This window comes from Peromyscus maniculatus, chromosome 4 (genome assembly GCF_049852395.1).
Source record: "Peromyscus maniculatus bairdii isolate BWxNUB_F1_BW_parent chromosome 4, HU_Pman_BW_mat_3.1, whole genome shotgun sequence".
NCBI classification, from domain to species: Eukaryota; Metazoa; Chordata; class Mammalia; order Rodentia; family Cricetidae; genus Peromyscus; species Peromyscus maniculatus.
The window spans coordinates 43060582-43080903 of NC_134855.1; the positions used below are offsets into that span (position 1 = coordinate 43060582).

The 20322-nt window shown below is 40.9% G+C and overlaps 1 protein-coding gene across 1 annotated transcript in view; it reads right to left on the reverse strand.

Moving 5' to 3' along the window:
* Positions 1–14898, reverse strand: part of Slc38a11 (solute carrier family 38 member 11) — a 51725-nt gene extending 36827 nt beyond the window's left edge. The window contains exons 1-7 of the mRNA XM_006977169.4: positions 14669–14898; positions 14102–14222; positions 11742–11816; positions 6276–6410; positions 4963–5028; positions 3668–3774; positions 929–1008 (exon numbers count right to left, since the gene is read on the reverse strand). Coding sequence (XP_006977231.1) covers positions 929–1008; positions 3668–3774; positions 4963–5028; positions 6276–6410; positions 11742–11816; positions 14102–14222; positions 14669–14707 — 623 coding nt within the window. The 5' untranslated portion in view covers positions 14708–14898. The remainder of the gene's footprint in view (positions 1–928; positions 1009–3667; positions 3775–4962; positions 5029–6275; positions 6411–11741; positions 11817–14101; positions 14223–14668) is intronic.
* Between the last annotated feature and the right edge of the window lie 5424 nt (positions 14899–20322).

Below are 20322 nucleotides of genomic sequence, written 5' to 3' on the forward strand. Positions count from 1 at the left end.
CTCCCCTTCCCTGCCTCCCTCCCCCTCCCTCCTTTTTTGGTGGTTGATCTTGGGAATTTTGGGGGGCCCCCTTGCATTCTAGTCAGGCTTTCTTCCATGGGGCTCCACTTCCCCAGCCATCTGCCCCAATTCTTATGATAAAGTCCTGGTGTTTCAGGGTGATCGTGTCAGACAAGAAGGCCTCTTGGAGGTAGGAAGAGTCAGATGAGAGCAGCCAGGTAACAACCACAGAGCTGGCTGCCATGTGGGGACCGGTAGCAAGGGGATGAGGGACTCTACTAAAATCAAAGCATGTTGGCACCCTGGTTCTGACTCCCTACATACCTGAGTCACATTTTTTTTTTCTGGCAAGCTAGGATTTTCGTAAGTATATGCACCATAGGAAGTGGCTTTAAAAAGAGACAATTAAGAGGGAAACATTGTCTTGAGCACTGTGCTACCAATCAGATCTATCTACCAGGTCTCCCGTCCTCTTCCTTCTTAGAGACTATTAGTAGAAGATTCAGTATTCCTTGCATTCGTTAAGACGTAGCTTAAATTAATTTCTTTATTGTTTAGTACATTTTAGGTCCCTTGATGCATTTCCTGACTGTAAAGCTTTCTCTGATTTTTTTCCGAATACTCACTATGTGGTGTTTCTCATTGTTAATGTGTATATAACCTCTTTCTTCCTTTCTTCCTTCTTTCCTGTCTTATTTTCTATTTTGAGACTGAGTCTCTCTGTATCTCAGCCTCGCCTTGATATTGCTTCACAGCTGAAAACGACTTTGAACTATTGATCTGGCTGCCCCCTCTTCTTGGGACCTGGGATTATAGGCATGAGCCACCTTGTCTGGCTATATTTTTATTTGTGTATTTTTCTTATGTCCCTGAATATGCTATGTTTCAGCAAATATTGATGTAAAGTCAAAAGTACAACAACACTTACATGTTTGGCCCCAAGGAAACTGCCCTTGTCATTACAATTCCGAGAATTAGAACCGTTAAAATTGTAGAAACGAGAGAGATCTGCAAAAAGAAACATGAAGACATCATCAGTATAAGATGCAGATAATTTATTTAAAATAGTACATCATTTTTATTAATTGGGTAAATTTATTCATAGTTTGTTTTTACCCAGTTCCCTAAGTGGTTTATAACCTTACAGATCTTCCTCTACACTTGGGTGGGTATATAACTACTTAACAGATTATAATCATCTCTGGGGCCTAAACCGAGGATCCAGTGTACACTGTGATTTTGCAACAAAGCTTTAAGCCCTTTCTGTGACTCCCTGCACAGGATACAAAGTGAGTCCTTTTAGTTTATGAAAGTTAGAGTGAAAATACCTTTTCTTTTCAGGCCCCATTTGAGTGTTGAATTAAGCTGCTTTCATTTGAGTGTTGAATTAAGCTGCTTTCATTTGAGTGTTGAATTAAGCTGCTTTCTACCTACCATTGCTTTTCCTAGTCTCATCTCTCCCTTTTCCTTTCAACACAACATGCATACACCCATCTCAATTCTGTTTTAATGTCTGCCTTTCCCTCTCCGCTCTCGAGCTCCACTGGTCTATTTTCCCTGTGTGGTTTGCCCTTTGCTCTGAGTTCCTGGGTCTGTTCTTTGTCTTCCTCTCAGCACTGTGCCTATTCCATCTGGCTAAAACACAAGCTGCTGTGCATTCGCGTGTGCTCTGGACACTCATTACATTAGGTTTGTGAATCAATTCTTTATTTATAAGCACATTTGAGATGATTTCTAGGATAAGTAAAAAAATGTCTCAAATTGCCTTTATTTCATGTGATTATCATTAACATTGGGTTCTAAGTTTTTAATGTTTAATTTGAAATAAATGTCTACAAGTCCCCTGGTCTTGTGAGGAACAGAGAGAACAATTAGCCAATTGAAGTCCACACAGCTAGAAGGTGGCAGGTGGAATTCAAATGCAAGCAGCCTGCTTCAGAGAGAGCCTGCCCTGGGCTTTGTTAATTGGGATGTCAGTATGGCACCTTCAAGAGACACGTAGAGATTTAATATGTTAAAGATTATCATTTTTTCATGAATGTTTTGCTTTCTACTCTCAGAAGTGAAGTGAAAAAAAATGCTCCATCATTCAGATAACTGACACATAAAAAATTTGCTTTTTTTTTACACTCTCCTTTCTCTCTGTCTCTGTTTCTCTGTCTCTCTGTCTCTGTCTCTCCCTCTCTCCCTCTCTCCCTCCCTCCAAAATCTTACTACGAAGCTGGGCTGGCCTGGAGTTATGTATAGATGAGGTTGGCTTCAAACTCATAGAGCTCTGTCTGCGTCTCCCTCCAGCTCCTGAATTAGAGGTGTGCACTGCCAAGTCTGGTCTCCCTTTTGGTACATCCTTGCTGGTCTCTGAACGGCTGCTAGGGAGGGAAGGCCTTTGGTGAGAACACTCTCAAACGCTGGCTTTGTGTGCAGCTCTGCCTGGACGAAGGGACCTCATCACGGATGCACTACATCCAACATCAACAGCAGGGGTAAAACACGGTTGATGGTTGCAGTTATCGAAGCAGACCATAAAAGCATCACATGGCTGAACCTTTTCACAAACACATGATTAGAATGTTTAACTATGTAGACATAGTACAATTATATTTGGGTAAAATAGAAACGTTTCTTGGCAGTAAGAGAATAAAATACAGGCAGATAAAGGATAGTCTATATAAATAAGGTTATGTGGTGGGTTAAATAATTATTCAGTTAATTTTATTAGAAGGAACTCAGTACCATCGCCAAAATTCTCAACAAATGATCAGCCAACAAATTGGTATTTAAATTCACTGAGTGGATAGCACTTGGGAGGCAGAGGCAGGCGGATCTCTGAGTTCAAGGCCAGCCTGGTCTACAGGTAGTTCCAGGACAGCCAGGGCTACATAGAGAAATCTGGTGTTGAAAAACAAACAAAACAAAAATTCACAGAGTGGAAACATGTATAATAGACATTGTAATTTACAAATAAAACCATTTGACATCATTTAAGTGGTTCATCCTTACTTGTAATTTTATTTACTTTTCACTTTAACTGGTACACAAAACATAACAGTTTTATAGATTAGGGTACCACACAAAGTTTGTTATATATATTACAGTGCTTAAATAAGATTAAACATTTATCTCTTCAACACTTATTTCTTTGTCATCCTTAGTTTAATTCAGTTGTGAAAATTCTCTACAAAAAACGATGGGATACTTTTCTAATAAAGTAGACTTATTTAAATATAGCTTTCTGTATTTCCTAAATTGAAAATCCATTTGTCTGATATCAGATTAACTCCTTTAAAAAAGAAAAAGAAAGAACATATTTTATTCACATTTAACCATCAGTTTCCCCAAATGAGATATTCACAGTTTGCTAAGCATAATTTTGATGACAGCTGAATAGACTGTAGGACCATAAAATTAAAGGCTATTTAAAATGTAAAAATGGGGCTGGAGAGATGGATCAGGGGTTGAGAGCACTGGCTGCTCCTACAGAGGACCTGAGTGGGATTCTCAGCACCTACATGAGAGGCATTTCACAACGCTCTGTAGCTCCAGTTGCAGGGGCTCCATGCCCTCTCCTGGCTCCTACAGGTACATGCTGCACATACATACATGCAAGCAAGCAGAACACTCATACATAAAAATAAAAATAAATAAATCTTTAAGATATAAAAGTTACCTTTCCAAGCTTTGCTATATCTCGGTACAGCGACAAAGGCAGAGTAAGTGTAACTGTTGAAACCACAATGATGAAGTGCCGGCCAATAAACAAACTCCCAGGATCAACTAAAATATAGTAAATACTATTCAGTGTTCATAGACATAAACACATTGGTGACAGTAACTACCTAAACATTTAATTACGAACAATGGGGTTAAAAAAACTAAATCATACATAAAGATGATTTTGAGTTAATAAACAAAAGAATCATGTTAAAACAGAAATAGACCACAAAAATATAAATACAAAATAACCCAAGAATGAACCTATGCTTCTTATGATGTCATAGAATTTTACAATCCTATGAATAGCTTCTTTAAAAATTATTTATTTATTCGATGTTCATGGCTGTTTTGCTGTATGTATGTCTGTTCATCATTTGAATGGATGGTGCCCATGGAGGCCAGGAGAGGATGTTGGTGCTAGGAATTGAATCCTGGCCCTCTGCAAGGGCAGCCAATACTCTTAACCACTGAGCCATCTCTCCAGCCTCAATAGCCTTGTAATCAGTTTCTCTGCTCCTAAACTACAAGCAAACATGCCTGTCCTTTCTGAATTGCTCTCATAGCCATGACACGGTGACATGCTGAACAAGACGTGGGTATGTGTCACATGCTGCAATGTTACCTGAGGATATTCACAGCAGCTTTTGTCCCATTGCCCTACAAGGGAAACAACACAAATGTCCCCTGGCTGACTGATGCACTAGCTTTTCAGATTTCCATAGTATGGAATGCCCCTAACAATAGAAATATAAACAGACTCCTGACAGAGTCACAGGGAGTGACAGATCTCTGCTACACACAGCCTGCCAATGGCATTTTGGCATGGTATTCTGAAGAAGAAAAACAAAACAAAACAAAACAAAACATGGCAACACCCCCCCCCCCCCCCCCCCCCCCCCGCTTTCTGGTTTTTGAGACAGGGTTTCTCTGTGTAGTCCTGGCTGTCCTAGAATTCACTCTGTAGACCATGCTAGTCTGGAACTCAGAGACCTGTCTGCCTCTGCTTCTGGAGTGTTGGGATCATTAAAGACATGTACCACCATGCCTAGAGAAAAATAGCTACTTTGAAAAAGTAGCTAAAAACTAGTTTAAATCTGTGTTGTAGGATGGACATGGATCCTGGGAACTGCAAGGTCTATGAGCTAGTCCAACTCCACATTCAAATATTTTGTTTGTAAATTAGGAATTACATTCTAACTAGTAAAAATAAGTTTATTTAAACTCATCACATTTCTCATTTTTACCCACCTCCTGGGATTCTTTGAAAAACTTTGCTCAAAGTATCTCCAGTTATTATGTTGTAACTTATCATGGCTGAAAAAACAGTGACAAGAATGGTCATTAGTAAGTCTGCACATATTTTTTTATCTTACATATTCTGAACACTGGCAGTTACTACTTTATCGACATAATTTTTAACACACATTGCATATAATTTCTAGTATGTACAGACTAAGGATAACATGATAGAGTTATACCAGAGTGTCAGCTTGAGTTTCAGGAAGATTTTCACTTTACAAATTGGTTCATCCTAGAATGCTCTGGAACATTGAGTTTTGACACTCATTTGAAATGTGATTCATTTCCTTGTTGAGGCCTAGTTTCCAAACATCTTTTTGGGAAGAACAGATAATAATAGTAAGATTTGAAGGTATATATACACACACACACACACACACACACACACACATACACACACACACACACAAAGTCTCCACTTGAAAATGCAAGACTTTCGAAGGAAGTATATCTTTATAGATTTCTGTGGAAACAGGTGGATTTACTTCAACTGTAGCTTCTTTAATTTTAATAAAAAATATGAAGTCAACATTGTTTGAAATTCTCAAAGAATTAATAAGATATTTTTTAAGTGAAGCCTTTGGTCATTAATTTATTTGAACATTTTATCTAATTAAGAAGAAGTGGGTGACATTTTCATCACTGTGGTACAAATATTGGTACATGGCTCCCTCAAATCATTAGGTTTCCAAAAGCAAAACAAAAAAAAATCAACTGTATTAAGCCTTAAGAGAGACTTACTAGTTTTTTCACTCACTTTCAATCGCAAATCATTATATATATATATGTCTATGGGTGTGTGTATGTGTATATATGTGTGTGTACTGTGTGTGTATATATGTGTGCCTGTGCATGGGTGTATATATGTTTGTGCAGGCATGTGTATGTGTGTGTGTGTGTGTGTGATATTTGTGTGTGTATATATGTTATATATGCATATACACATTTATCTGAGAAGAGAGAGAGAGAGAGAGAGAGAGAGAGAGAGAGAGAGAGAGAGAGAGAGAGAGAGCTCACCAGGTAAGGAAAACCAGAACATTAACCAAATCCCTATTTTATTTTAGAAAAAAATGCTTACAGAATCAGTAAAATGTACTAGAAAATAAGAAAAAAATGTTAAAGAGGCAAACACTTAATGTGTAAAACATTTCAACTGCTAATAATCTTTGATAACTCTCAAATGCCTGTTAAAGCTGCTAATTACTCAGAAAGGACTATATGGGTACCAACCATTGTAGCATATGTCTTCACAGCTACCTTACCTATAAAAGGGTACATAAACTGTAGGGCAGAGAGCAGCAGGTATCCTGGAAAGCCGAAGGTCTTGTTAACCAAAGACTGGTAGGAGTCTGTTCCAGAGAGAGCTCCTCCTTTTATCAATAAAATGAGGGAAAAGTCTGTAGCAAAACAAAACACAAATCATGTCAGGAAACATTTGATACAAAGTTTTTGAATGTTTTGACTGAATTGTCTTGGAGAAAAAGAGAATTATTTTTAAATCAAGGTTTCATGTGGCCAAGGCAGGCTTCAAACTTGCTATGTATTCGAGGATGACCCTGAATTCCTAATCTCCCTGCCTCAACCTTCCGAGTGCTGAGATTATAGGTAAGTGCCACCCTGCTGGGGTGTAGGAACCCCATCCAAGAATGGAGTCCTGGAAGGGGTAAGAAAACAAGACAAGGGTTTTGCGACTTCAGTTTCTTCAAAATCATGGACTTGCTCTGGGAATGTGTTTTTGTGGCCCTCCCAAGTATAGTGGCTAGGAGTGAGTTTACTTCAGATTATTCATTACAACTGGCTGTTGTAATGCCTCTATAGGAAAATGTGTTTTTGCCACATGCAGCTTGTCCTTGTGATTATATTCAGCTTGAACTCAGGAGGACTTTTCTCATGTGCCCTTTCTTAACCCCCAGCATATAAATTGTCTGATGCTCTGAATAAAGTTTGCTATTGCATGAGACTGGAGTTCCCTCGTTGATTATTCATTATCTTTCAGGTCTCACTGCCTCCAGAGTAGTGATGTTGGGTTTCAGACAGTGCTGGAGAATGAAACCAAGGCTTCATGCAAACAATCACGGTACCAATGGTGCCTCATCCCCAGCCTGGGAAAAGGGGAATTCCAGGAGAAGAGCTTCAACGGTACAGTATTACCGAGACAAGGCTCACAACTTTCAATAAAACATCACTTTTCTTGAAACCATACTCTTCTAGGTACATGTTTTCCAATCGCAATGCAGATATCCTCGAATGTCCAGGTGATGGCCTGGACCGGGCAGGCAGGGATGACAGCCCAAGACCAGGGCTACGTGTAACTTTCTAACCCAAATATGTGGCCACTGTTGTGAGGCCGTGACTCCACCCCAGGAGATATAACACAGGTACTCAACCTGTGAACACTGTGGTGGGAAAGGATGTGAGTATTTTAGAATTCATAAATATATAAGACTCAGAGCACTTGGTTTGGAACAAAATAAAACCAGTGAGTTCATTTTAAAGCTATTATGGCTAAGACTTCATGGATTTTTTTTTAAAAAAATTTTACATTGTAATCATTTCATTTCAAATTTAGAATTAAAGTTGAAGATGTAAATATACAGAAGTTATGTAATTAAAAATCATTTTTCCCCCAAGCAGTGGTAGCACATGTCTTTAATCCCAGCAGTTGGAAGGCAGATGCAGGCAGATCTCTCTGAGTTCAAGGCCATCCTGGTCTACAGAGTAAGTTCCAGGACAGTCAGAATTGTTACACAGAGAAATCCTGTCTCAAAAAATCAAAAAGCAAATCATTTTTTCTTACTTATGATTTATCTTAAAGTCACATTACTAAAAGACTTGTTGGCTGTCTTAGGTACAAAGGTATGCCAAGGTTTGGTACCTATTTTCCTTCCTCCTTTTATTCTCATTCACCTTGATTTCTTCATATTTTTAAGTGAATTGGAAATGCATTAAAATAAAAAGGGAAAAATATTGATCCCTGTTCTCCAATGAATCCAGTCTAGTCATTGTCTCCTAACTCTTTTGTAAGCTTTTTAGAAATTATTTGCTTTTTATTTCATGTGCATTAGTGTTGTGCTTGCATGTATATCTGTGTGAGGGTTTTAGAGCCACTGGAACTGGAGTTACAGACAGTTGTGAGCTGTCATGTGGGTTCTGGAAATTGAATCCAGGTCCTCTGGAAGAGCAGCCAATGCTCTTAACCACTGAGCCATCTCTTCAACCCCCTGCTCTCTCTGTCTCTCTCTCTGTCTCTGTCTCTCTCTGTCTCTGTCTCTGTCTCTGTCTCTCTCTCTCTCTCTCTCTCTCTCTCTCTCTCTCTCTCTCTCTCTCAGATTTATTGATTATGTATATAGTGTCCTGTCTGCATGTATGCCTGCAGGCCAGAAGAGGGCACTAGATCTCACTACAGATGGTTGTTCCATGTGGAACCGGGGAATTGAACTCAGGACCTCTGGGAGAGCAGCCGGTGCTCTTAACCTCTGAGCCACCTCTCCAGCCTCGTAACTCTTACAAAGCTATTTGGTTGGCTTGTTTTAGTTTCCACTTTGATTCGTCCATCTTTCAAGGTTGTTAACAGCATGGCATCTGGTCGTTTTCCTAAGGTATAGGGTACTTACACTAGCTGTTGCCCACTTGCTTTATTGTGCTCACAGCCTGCGCTCCAATTGTGTATGTGATCCTTGCTCTAGTTTTCACAGACGTTAGTAAAACGTAAATGTGTGTTTTTAGTTCCAACTGTCAAAACTCCAGATTCCTACACCTAGCTGCCTTGTACCTGGAGATCTCATAGCTCTCCCTCAGAGATTTCCCTTGGAGATCTCATAGATGTCCCAGTTTTAAAAGGTCCACATTCTAATTTGTGTATGTATACTGGAATTTGATTCTTTGCCCATTTTTCTCCAGCCTGTGAAAAATCTCAGCAGAATGTTGAGATGCCCTTGACACCAGAATGTTCTTCACTTCTATTCCTTTCATTCCCAAAGCCATTACCCACCACACCTCGAGTACAAAACCACCTCTCTGAATTTTTGTCTCCAATCTGCTTGCAGTAGAAGAACAGCTAACTCCTACCTGTTGATCTGAATGCTTCATTAGAGGTTTTAGGAAGGCAAAAAAAAGAAAAAAGGAAAAAAAAAAAAAAGGCTGGCCTTTAACCTTAACCGATTTCAAGGCAGAGACAGGTAGATCTCTGTGAGTTTGAGGCCAGCCTGGTTTACATAGCATGTTTCAGGTGAGCCAGAATTGCATAGTGAGACCCAATAACATACACAAAGACAGGCAAAAGAAAAACTCTGGAGGTCTGGAGATGCAGCTCAGTTGCAGGGTGCTTTCCTGTCACGTACAAACCTTGTGTGTAACCCCCAGCAACACAAAGACTAGGCCTGATGGCCCATGCCTATAATCTCAGCAGTCCAGAGGTAGAGGCAGGAGGAAGGTGAAGCTCATCCTCTGCCTCACAGTACGTTTGATGCCAGCCTGGATAGGAGCTTATGTCTCAAAGAGATCTAGAGACAAGCCACTGTTTAATTGTGGTGTTACTAAGTAATTTCCATAGGGCCAAATGGATAATAATGACCACGGGTTTCAGGACACAGGATTTAAATTCCAGCCTAACTCCAAAGCTGAAGATTTTAATTCCTCTGTTGTACGATAGATTCTGTAGCACTTTCGAAATTTGTAGCAAAGACTGATTTCATTAAAAAATTAATTGTAGTGTTAATTAAGAAAAAAATAGTATACTGTATTTGTAGTGTTTGCTCTTAAAACATAAAAAAGAAAATGAATCTTAAGATATAAATTGTTTGACCTTTGTGAGGGGAATCTTTTATTTATTAAAATTATTCAAGGATTTGGGTGATGTTAGTAAATGAATGGGTTAATCATCCCTACTGCTACTGAGCTTGCAATGCATGACTTGGTAAGACTGTACACCATGGGTACACCAGCAATTGAACATGCTATTTCCAGTGTGATTTATTTACATGTAATATGATGTGAGTTTACTAACTATTCATTTTCTTCCGATCCTGATTCACAGGTGAGATGTTTCATTTTCTCTGCCTGCTGATTTATAATTAGGTGTTCACAATGCACTAAAGCAATAGTAATATACATGGCTGGAAATTAAATATTTACCAGCACTGACCAGGAAGCAGGCAAATAAAAAATGGGAAGGCTTTTAAAGATACTTGTATTCATAGGCATAGATTATGCTTTTCTCAGCTGGGGTCAGAGAAGCTTCTTTTTGCAGTGGGAGACAGTTAAATGCAGAGACTAAGTGAATGATGAGTGCTTGACCCTAAGTGGGACATCTTTATTGCTGCCTCTACAGCTCAGGGAACATTAATGAAATGGAGCCCAAGAATGCAGGAGCCGGAAGAAGGGGAGAAGGGCTATGAAACAGTGTCTCCTGGAGAGGACACAACACGTACTCATGAGCTCTTTACAGCCTGCACAAGATAGGGCTTCATCAACAGTCCATCATGCCATGGGGGAGAGGCTCACGAAGCCCCACCCTTTCTTGTGGAGCTATGGACACTTAACGGTGGCTGGGCAAGGGGGGGGGTGTCATTTTCTTCCATGGTATAGCCACTGATATGTTGTCCATGTTCTATTAATAACCCTTGTCTCTACTCAGACCCACTCAACTCAGTGGGTCGGTCACACCACACACACACACACACACACACACACACACACACACACACACACACACACACACACACACTTCCTAGAATGAAAGGATAAGGCAGAGGAAACAGGTGGCCAGGAGGTAGACCAGCAATCCCCCAGGACTGGTGGAGTATCTTTGGAGCCCCACCTCTATTTCACGTTGCCCTACCCGCTCCCTGCGGAGACAAAGAGGTTGACTTCCGGCTTTCAGACTTTCAGCCTGAATCCCTTGTGAAAATAAGAGTTGGGGAAGGTGTATAAACTCACAGGAGGGGACTTTCTTGAGGCCCAGGCCACAGGTTCAGAAGAGGGACAGCTCGGGGCTTTTGCACTAGCTGGTTCAAGGCACCTATCTAGGTTGCCACTCCTAGCTGTCACCAAAGCAGAGGCCCCTGCATTTGTGAATGGACGGCTGCCACCTTCACAGTGATCCTACATCAGAGGCAAGGCACTGTTGAATGAAGTGGCCTGGTAGAATGGCGGGGCTGAGTTGAGGATCACAGGAAGGAGAGGTGATCCCGAGGGCTGAACCTAAATTGCCATGCAGAGGAGTGGGGCACATGTGGGTGGCAATTTAGAAGCAGCTTTCTGTTGCTCAGGAAGGCACTGGCAGACAGAGCACACCCAGGCATCCCTGGCAAGGAGAGAAGGGGCCAGCCCTGCTACATGAACACCAAGACCCCAGTACCACCTACACAAACGGCTGACTATGGTGCTCATCTGCGCGCAGCTGCCAGCCTGACCCTGCCGTGTGCACTGTGGAGCCGCGTCCTCTTAGTCATTGCCAGCCTTGGAAATGACTTTCTCATCCACCGCTTTCTGTATGAAGTGAAAAAGGCACATGACCAGGTTTAGGCTTGGTGATAGAACACGCTGCTTTTACTAATCTGTTTAAAGGATTAGGAAGAAAAAGCAAATCTCCTCAGATGTGATGCTTAAATTCCTTAGGATCCTTTGATGGACTTCTTAATTAGCTAGGAGATCCAACTGCAGGGTATATTTGTGTAGGTAAAGAAGTCATTGAACAATTTAAATGACAGGGATATGCAGCTATTTACCTGTAATATATGAGACCCAGAATAAAAGCAGCATTCCCAAGGGAAATCCAGCTTGCTTCATTGAATAAGGCAATCCTGAAAAAAACAAAATGCCCCAACCTTCACATTAAAATGAATTATAGAAATGCGAACATCTCTCACAATTCCTGCATAGGAAGGAAGTAAAAGAAATTATGTAGGTAAGTGATAAAAAGTTGTAACACGCAGCCGGGCGGTGGTGGCGCACGCCTTTAATCCCAGCACTCGGGAGGCAGAGGCAGGCGGATCTCTGTGAGTTCGAGGCCAGCCTGGGCTACCAAGTGAGATCCAGGAAAGGCGCAAAGCTACACAAGAGAAACCCTGTCTCGGAAAACCAAAAAAAAAAAAAAAAAAAAAAAGTTGTAACACGGGACAAAATAGTCCTAAATCAAATATTAGCAGATTGGCACTTATTCCAGAATGGAATGCCATTAAATTAATGACACGTCAAGAGAGAAAGCTCATGGGATGACTGAAGAAGAATTCAAAAGCAGCAAAAGACAAGGTGGTTCCGGTTTACACCAACAAGGCTTATTTCAGTGTGACGGTTAGTGCCCGGACTCCATGGAGGGCAAAGACACCCAGCCCTTCCTCACATGCTGCTGTGGAAGGCAGCAGGATGGTTGTGGGCTCTTAGGGAAGACCGATTCTGGAGCCAAAATGGGGGGACCATGTAGAAAGTGAGAGAATACAGGGGGAGCAGGATTAATTCTTGCAGAATTAATTCTTTTCAAGCTAAATGGGGTCCATAAAACTATTTTTTTTTACTGCTTTGTGGATATGGATAATTTTAGATTATAGACTACAAAATATTCAAAATGAAATAATTTAAACATTTCTATCCAGAATATTTCTTTTTTTCAGAAAAGATTTCTCCTTGGAACAAAGCTGCTGAGTGCAGTGAAGTGGAACATTTTAACACCACTGACCTGCATTAACCTGAAAAGTATTCATACCGGGAATAAATCCTAGAATTCTGTCAAGTTCAACTGTCTGTACTCCATGATGCATGGACACAGGCTTTTAAACAAGCCTTTGTCCCTGTGCGCTTCTGCTCCAACTCGGGAATCTCCAATTTATTGTTCATTTTAAAATATGTGTACATGGATTAATGTAAAGCCAAAAAGCACACAAACTTGTGAAAAAAAAATAAGAAAATGAACTCAGGGCCTAGAGAGATGGCTCAGCAGTTAGGAGTACTTGTTGATCTTGCCAAATACCCATTTCCCATCACCCACGTGGTGACTCACTACCATCCTTAACTCCAGTTCCAGGAGAGCCGACACCCTCTTCTGACTTCTGTGGACACCGGGTGTGCAGGTGGTGCACATGCATGCGGGCAAAACACTTACACATGCACATAAAATAATAAATAAATAAATAGATAAATAAAAATTAAGAAAAGAAAAGCAACTCATTGGATAAACTTACAGTTTTAAGCAGATAAAAATATGAAAATGTTGTAGCAAAAAGTTACATATTTGGTGAGCATTGCAGCTGACAGGATTTTGGTTTCTCTGCCTTTTCAAAAATGGAATGTTTTCCAACGACAAAAATAAAATAAAATAAATAAACGCTGGAGAATTCTGCTTGTATTACTGCACTGCAATACCCTTTTCAAGTTTTCACTTTTTAAAGAAACTATCCATTGCTTCTAATTTATTGGAAAAACACAGACTATTCTTTCCTTAGCAATTGTAAGCACTTGTAAATTAACTATAGTAATGACTCGATGTGCAAAACCAATATTTCATGAGTTCACTTTTTTTTTGGTTTTCCGAGTCAGGGTTTCTCTGTGTAGCTTTGTGCCTTTCCTGGAACTCACTCTGTAGCCCAGGCTGGCCTCGAACTCACAGAGAACCACCTGCCTCTGCCTTCAGAGTGCTGGGATTAAAGGCGTGCGCCACCACCGCCCGGCATCACATTTTAAGTTTAACATCATATAGGTAGGGATGGAAATACTGTCTAGTTTAATTTTTCATAGGACTGTTCAAGTCTCTTCTTAAACTTTTGTACATGTTACAGATACATGAATCTGGAAGTTCCATACAGATACTAATGTGATTTTTCAGTCATGGATTCTACTTCAGAAAAAAAGGAAGAAATGCATTAGATGAAATGATCAATTGACCAGGCAATCTATGAAAGCCCATTTTCCCTGTCCACTGTGCATCCCACCTCCCCCAGGATGCTGTCTGCTGTCTGCTGTCCAAGTCATCCTTTTAAGATTTTTTTTCCTTTGAAAACAACCAGCAACTACTAGCAGAACATTAGCAGTTTTAAAAGCTTGCTTTTTTTTTTTTAACTTCACAAACGGAACCAAGCAGCCACAGATGGCTTACCTATTATCCCAGATCCTATAACAGAATTGACTACGTTGAACACAGCTGTAGACTGACACGATTTCCCTTGGTGTTCATGCCCAGAGACCAGGCTTTCTCTGTCACTCAGGTCTGTTTCTCTCTATTTTAACAGATAAAAGAATGATTAAATGTTTACCAGCTTGAACAAGGAAAATACCCGATAAATAAGCAATGCATGATTCAAACATAGAAATGACAAGTAATTCCTATAGATTTAATAATATGACAATAAGAAGGGAAAACAGGAAAGGCTAGTCACTCAAAAAACAAACAAACAAACAAACAAAAACAAACAAACAAAAAAAAAACTTTACAAAGTTTATCCGAAAGTCTGCACTTTTGGCTGCCCAACTCCCTTGACCTAATTCCAGAGTATGGGGTCTGTTGGGAGTCAATCACATGATTTCATGAAATTAAAGAGGTTATAGAAAAGTATTTACTAAGAAGGTGTAGGTCAGATGAAGTCAGATAAAGCCCCCTCCTTTTTGCCAAACCAAGACCCCAGCCTGGAAACTGTTCAGCTCCTACCCCGGTTGCCAGTTTTACCTGCCGTGGGTCCCTCAGTTGCGGCTGCTGGTAGCTCATATCTGCGCAAGAGAAGGTTCTGGGGCTGGGAAGCCAGCTCCCACCTGGCTAGGCTCCCCTGACGCTTTGCCTGCAGTTAACAGGGCCAGAGAGATGGAGGGAGCCGGTTTCGCGGGTCTGGGTACCCTGGACGCCAGGATGCAGCTCACAGGTCTCCGCCTTCACCGGGGGCGTGTTCTCCCTTGGCTGCTTCTGGTGCGGATGCTGTAGGATATTTCCAAACCGGAGCTCAATCTCCCCTCACTCAGAGCGCAGGGATATCTTTCCCTGAAACTGCAAAAGTACAACCTGTCCCTCCCACAGCGCCCTAGCTTGCTTCTGTTCCTAACTCTACTGTTGGTTCCTATCCTAGCTAGAGTCTGCAGCCTGCTAAGAACCAGAAGCACCCAGCTCCACAGAGTCACTTCTCTGCAGGGCGTTGCGACCCTTACACCTACCTCTTTTGGACAGAACAGGACGGATGAAATTTTAGGACTTTGCTATTAAGTGGAAATTGGAGGCCTCAGAAAGAAAGAAATAGAACACAACACAACATAAAACACTGTTCCTGGGATTTTAGCAAGCTTGTTTGCTTTGCATGCCTCAATTAAATGCCTCCTACTAACTTTCCAGGAGAAGAGACATAAAGAGAAAGGCATGATAGATTGACACTGGATTCAGGTAACGAACCTTTGAAAGGGAAAGGGACAAACAGGGGATGAAGAACGGAAGGACTCTAGAATATTCGAGCTAGGAAGAACATTAAATGAACTTCTATTTATCCTTTCATGTTAAGTAGGATAAAACAGGCCCAGAGTTTTCAGCCACACAGATACAGAGCAGATGGAGAGTGAACTTTGGGGCAATAAGAACAATAATACATAGATGCTTATGAAACAGAGACGTTCTCTTTTTCGTGAACACTTAAAATGATGGGGGAAAATTTTTAATAGGGAAAATGAGAGTGGGGAGGTAGCTCCGTGGGTAAAGCCCTTTGCATGAAAGCATGAAGGCCAGAGTTTGGATCCTCAGGACCCCTTGACTGCCAAGTGAGTGTGGGGGAGACAGGATTCCCAGAGCAAAGCTGGACGGCTAAACTTGCTAATGGGCAAACCTCGGGTTAAATTGAAAAATACTGCTCCAGTGAAGGAAGTGGAGATTCATGGAGGAGAACTCCACCTCAGTCCTGGACCTCCACACATGCACACATAGGCATCCACACACATGTACACAACATGCAAAAAGAAAAGAGGAAAAAAATGGAAAAGCTGGAGTTATATAAACACCCTCCACTACTCTGGACCATCGGTTAAAGAAGTTTTAACATTTATCCTTGCTCTTTAGTTTGTAGAAATGAACACTTAATGCTGCAGCAGAAACTCCATTGGCTTCCTACTCCTTCTGCACAATGGCATGAAGTTACCAGTACTTTTTCCATCTATCATTCATAAGTATTTGTTTGTAACCATAAGTTGCACACACACACACACACACACACACACACACACACACACGAACGCACGCACGCACGCACGCACGAACGCATGCAGATACACTTTAATCTTTTTTCAAGTTTTACAGGACATATGATATTTTCCGACTGACATTTTAATTGTTGACTGGGTATTCTATTTTAAGAAGAGTACACTCATGGGCTAGCAAGATGGCTCAGTGAGTAAAATAGCTCAGCCCTGAGCCTGAGGACCTGCATTTGACTTCTGGAACTCACATGGAAGAAGGTGAGAACAGACTCCTAAGGTCGCCTCTGACCTCCACATCTGTGCCATGGTACATTCACCCACACACCTACAGGCACACACTAAACAGGTAAGTAAATGTAATGTGAGGTACTAATTAGACACCTGCAGATGCCTTCCTCTAACAGTTTACATGGGCCTTTCCCTATGGAAATGAACGGTGCTTACTTCTCATTTTACCATCTTCTGGAGCACGTATCACGGAGAACTGGTCACTGGGTCCTAGACAAGGACATTTTAACTTCAGTAAGTGCTTCCAAATTGCTCTACATATTGATAATTCCTATTATACTCCCCCAGCAGGGGTGAAATCCTTTGTTTTCTGCATTGCCAACATAAAAACATCAAGAAAGGTTTATTCCATATTTTGCTTAAAGTCTTGCTGTTCCTGTGAGTTTTAAAATGGGACATGATAAGTGCTTAAATTTCCGTATCTTATAAGTAAAGGACCTTTGCACATATTCAATACCTATTGGTTTTGTCCTTTTTATAAACATACTTTTATAACCTTTGAACACTTGGTTTTGGTTATTTGATGGACCTTCCTTCCTTCCTTCCTTCCTTCCTTCCTTCCTTCCTTCCTTCCTTCCTTCCTTCCTTCCTTCCCTCTCTCCCTCAATCCCTCTTTTTTTTTCTCATTTTGAGACAGTGTCTCACTGTGCAGCCTTGGTGGGCCTGGAACTCACTATGTAGAACAGCCTGGCTTTGAACTTCCAGCAATTCTCCTGCCTCAGCCTCCTGAGTGCTGGTACTCTAACTGTGCCACCATATCTAGCTGGTCTTCCTGTTGATTTGTGAAGATTAGTTATACATCTGGGACACCAAACCTATGTCAGTCATGTATTTTGTACACAACTCCTAGCTCCTTTAAACATTATTTTTCTTCATTAACATTTGTCATTTTGATATACTTAAAATTAATGACCTAAATCCAGATACAAATGAATTGAGAGGAAATACAACCTTATTTTATTAAACTTATAGATGTAAAAGTCTTAAAGAGATAACAAATTGGATAAAACGTTATAGTAATATGTTAGCAGCATCTAACATAGGTCATTGAAACTCAAGATTGAAGAGATAGTTTGTTTTTTAAAATACCAAATATAATTTATAGCATTCACAGAAGAGATTATTATGTTATTTTACTAGATGTAGAAAAGCACTCAATAAGCCTGACTATAATTTTGAATTCATGATTAAACCTTTTGTAAATTGAAAATTTTCTTAAGTTTACAACCAACAACACATTTTTCATTATGAGGAAGTTTTGGAAGCATTCTCATTTCTTTAATAATGAAACAAAAATGTGCAACTCATAACTTCTTCACAAATTGGTATTGAAGTTCCAAGCCCAAAATGATAGTAAATCAAGGAGAAAGCAAAGGTATAAGGATTAGAAAGACAGAAAGAAAAACAAAATAAAACAAAAAACCCTGCCCTTGTTTTCAAGTGATAAGATATTTATAAAGAAAACTCCAAAAGAATTAGAAAAAAATATTTGTTATAATGAGAGAACATAGAGAGATGACAAGATTTAAGATTAGCAAATGCTAATTTCTATACAATAATAAAAAACCAGATATAATTTAATTTGAAAGAATATAATACTCCCAGTGAATATCAAATTCTTTATAAGAAATGCATCGAATATTTGAGGCTGTAAACTTGAAATGTTGGTAAAAACTTAACTTCTTAATCAAAATAAAAAATTAGCTTTTAAAAAGTATAAAATAAAGCCGGCCGGTGGTGGTGCACACTTTTAATCTCAGCATTAGGGAGGCAGAGTGAGGTGGATCTCTGTGAGTTCGAGGTCAGCCTAGGCTACAGAGTGAGTTCCAGAAAAGGCTCAAAGCTACACAGAGAAACTGTTTCAAAGAAAAAAAAAGGTATAAAACAAGGGGGGATTATTAGGAAGAGGGAAAGGATAGCAAGGGGGAAGGATGGGGAGGAGGGAAGGGCGGGATGAAGGAAAACAAAGTAACAATGACATCAGGAAGCTTGCAGGCAAATGGATGGAACTAGAAAGTGTCATCCTGAGTGGGGAAACCCAGACCTAGAAAGACAAACATGGTATGTACTCACTCCTAAGTGGATACCATCTGTAAAGTAAAGGATAACCATGCTGCAATCCACAGACCAGAGAGGCTAGGTAACAAAGAGGGCCCAAGGGAGGAGGCATGGATCTCCCTGGGAAGGGGAAATAGAAGCAATCTCCTGGGTGGACTGGGGGCAGGTGGGGATGGGAACATGGGAGATCCAGTTGGCATGTGAATGGAGGGAGAGAGTACTGAAAGAGATGACTGGAAAGAGGAGAGCATTTCAGGGTCAGGTAGAAACTTCATACAGGGGAAACTCCCAGGAATCTACACGGATGACCCTAGCCAAGACTCCCAGCAGTAGTGGATTCGTAGCCTTGAACTGGCCATCCCCTGTGATCAGGCAAGACCTCTAGTGGAGGCACTGGGACTCCAACCCAGGCACATAACCTTTGACCTACAGTCAGTCCTGTCTATGGAATGTGCGGAGGTAGGGGGGAATAAGGGTGGTGCAGAGATGGTCGGAGTGGCCAACCAATGACTGGTCCAGTCTCACACGCATACCAGGAGAGGGATCCCATCCCTGACACTGCCTGGAGAGCCAGGACCCAGAGACTAGATGGCCCAGAGGCCTAGGATAGAACCAAACAATACTGGACAGGGGAAAAATGTGATTGTAATGATGCCTAACGATATTCTGCTGCACTCGTAGACTGGTGACTACACTAAATGTCAGGAGAAAGGCTTCATCCACTAACCGATAGAAACAGATGCAGAGACCCACAACCAAACATTAGGCCGATCCCAGGGAATCCTGCTGAATAGAGGGAAAAAGGATTGATGGTAAGAGCCAGAGGGGTCAAGAACATCACAAGAAAACTCACAGAAACAACTAACCTTCGATCATAGAAACTCACAGAGTTTGAACCAACAGCCAGGGAGCCTGCATGGGACCAATCTACATATAAGTGACAGCTGTGTCTCTTGGTCTACTTGTGGGCTCCTAACAAGGGGAGCAGGGGCTGCCCCTAATGCTTGGCTCTTGGGAACCTATTCCTCATACTGGTTTGCCTAGCCTAGCCTTAATACAAGGGAGGTGCTTGGTCCTATGGCAAGTTCACATGCCCTGCTTTGTTGAGACCCATGGGAGGTCTGCTCTTTTCTAAACAGATACAGAGGAGGAGTAGGGGGGGAGAGGAAGGGGAGTGACTGAGAGGAGAGGAGGGAGGGGAAACTGTGGTCAGGATGTAAAACAACAAAAAAGAACACGGCATCAATACGCCCATTACTTTGTGTGCTAACTTAAAAATTCCTGTAAAAAAGAGTGGAGGGAGGGCAGGATGACTCAGTCAGTAAGAGTGTTTGCTGCACAAGCCTGGTGGCCTGAGTTCCACTGCTGGAATGTGTAGTTGAGGAGAGAAATGATTCTAGAAAGATGTTCTCTGACCTTCCCACGAACACTGAGATGTCCATGCTTGTTTGCCTCCTCCCGACTAATAACTAAAATAAAAAAATAATAAAAGAACAGAAAACAAACAAAAAATAGAGACATTTTGTGAATTGTTTTATTTCTACTCCAGAAATAACTTTAAGATGAAGAAAAATATGTCTGCCTGTCTGTGTATTTGTTTTTCTATTGCAGAAATTTTTTTCTTAGTGTCTGTGAGTTTTTAAAAGTCTACGAAGTCTCTCTCTGATACTCCCTTCAGAAGCCATTTAGTTTATCTTCTTTTGTGACTGGGCAAGGTTCAACGATCTCCTTCTGATCTTCAAGATCTTCAACATCTAGCTTTTGATAAAAGGTAATGTGCATCATTTCAGAAACCAAGGCATAGACGTC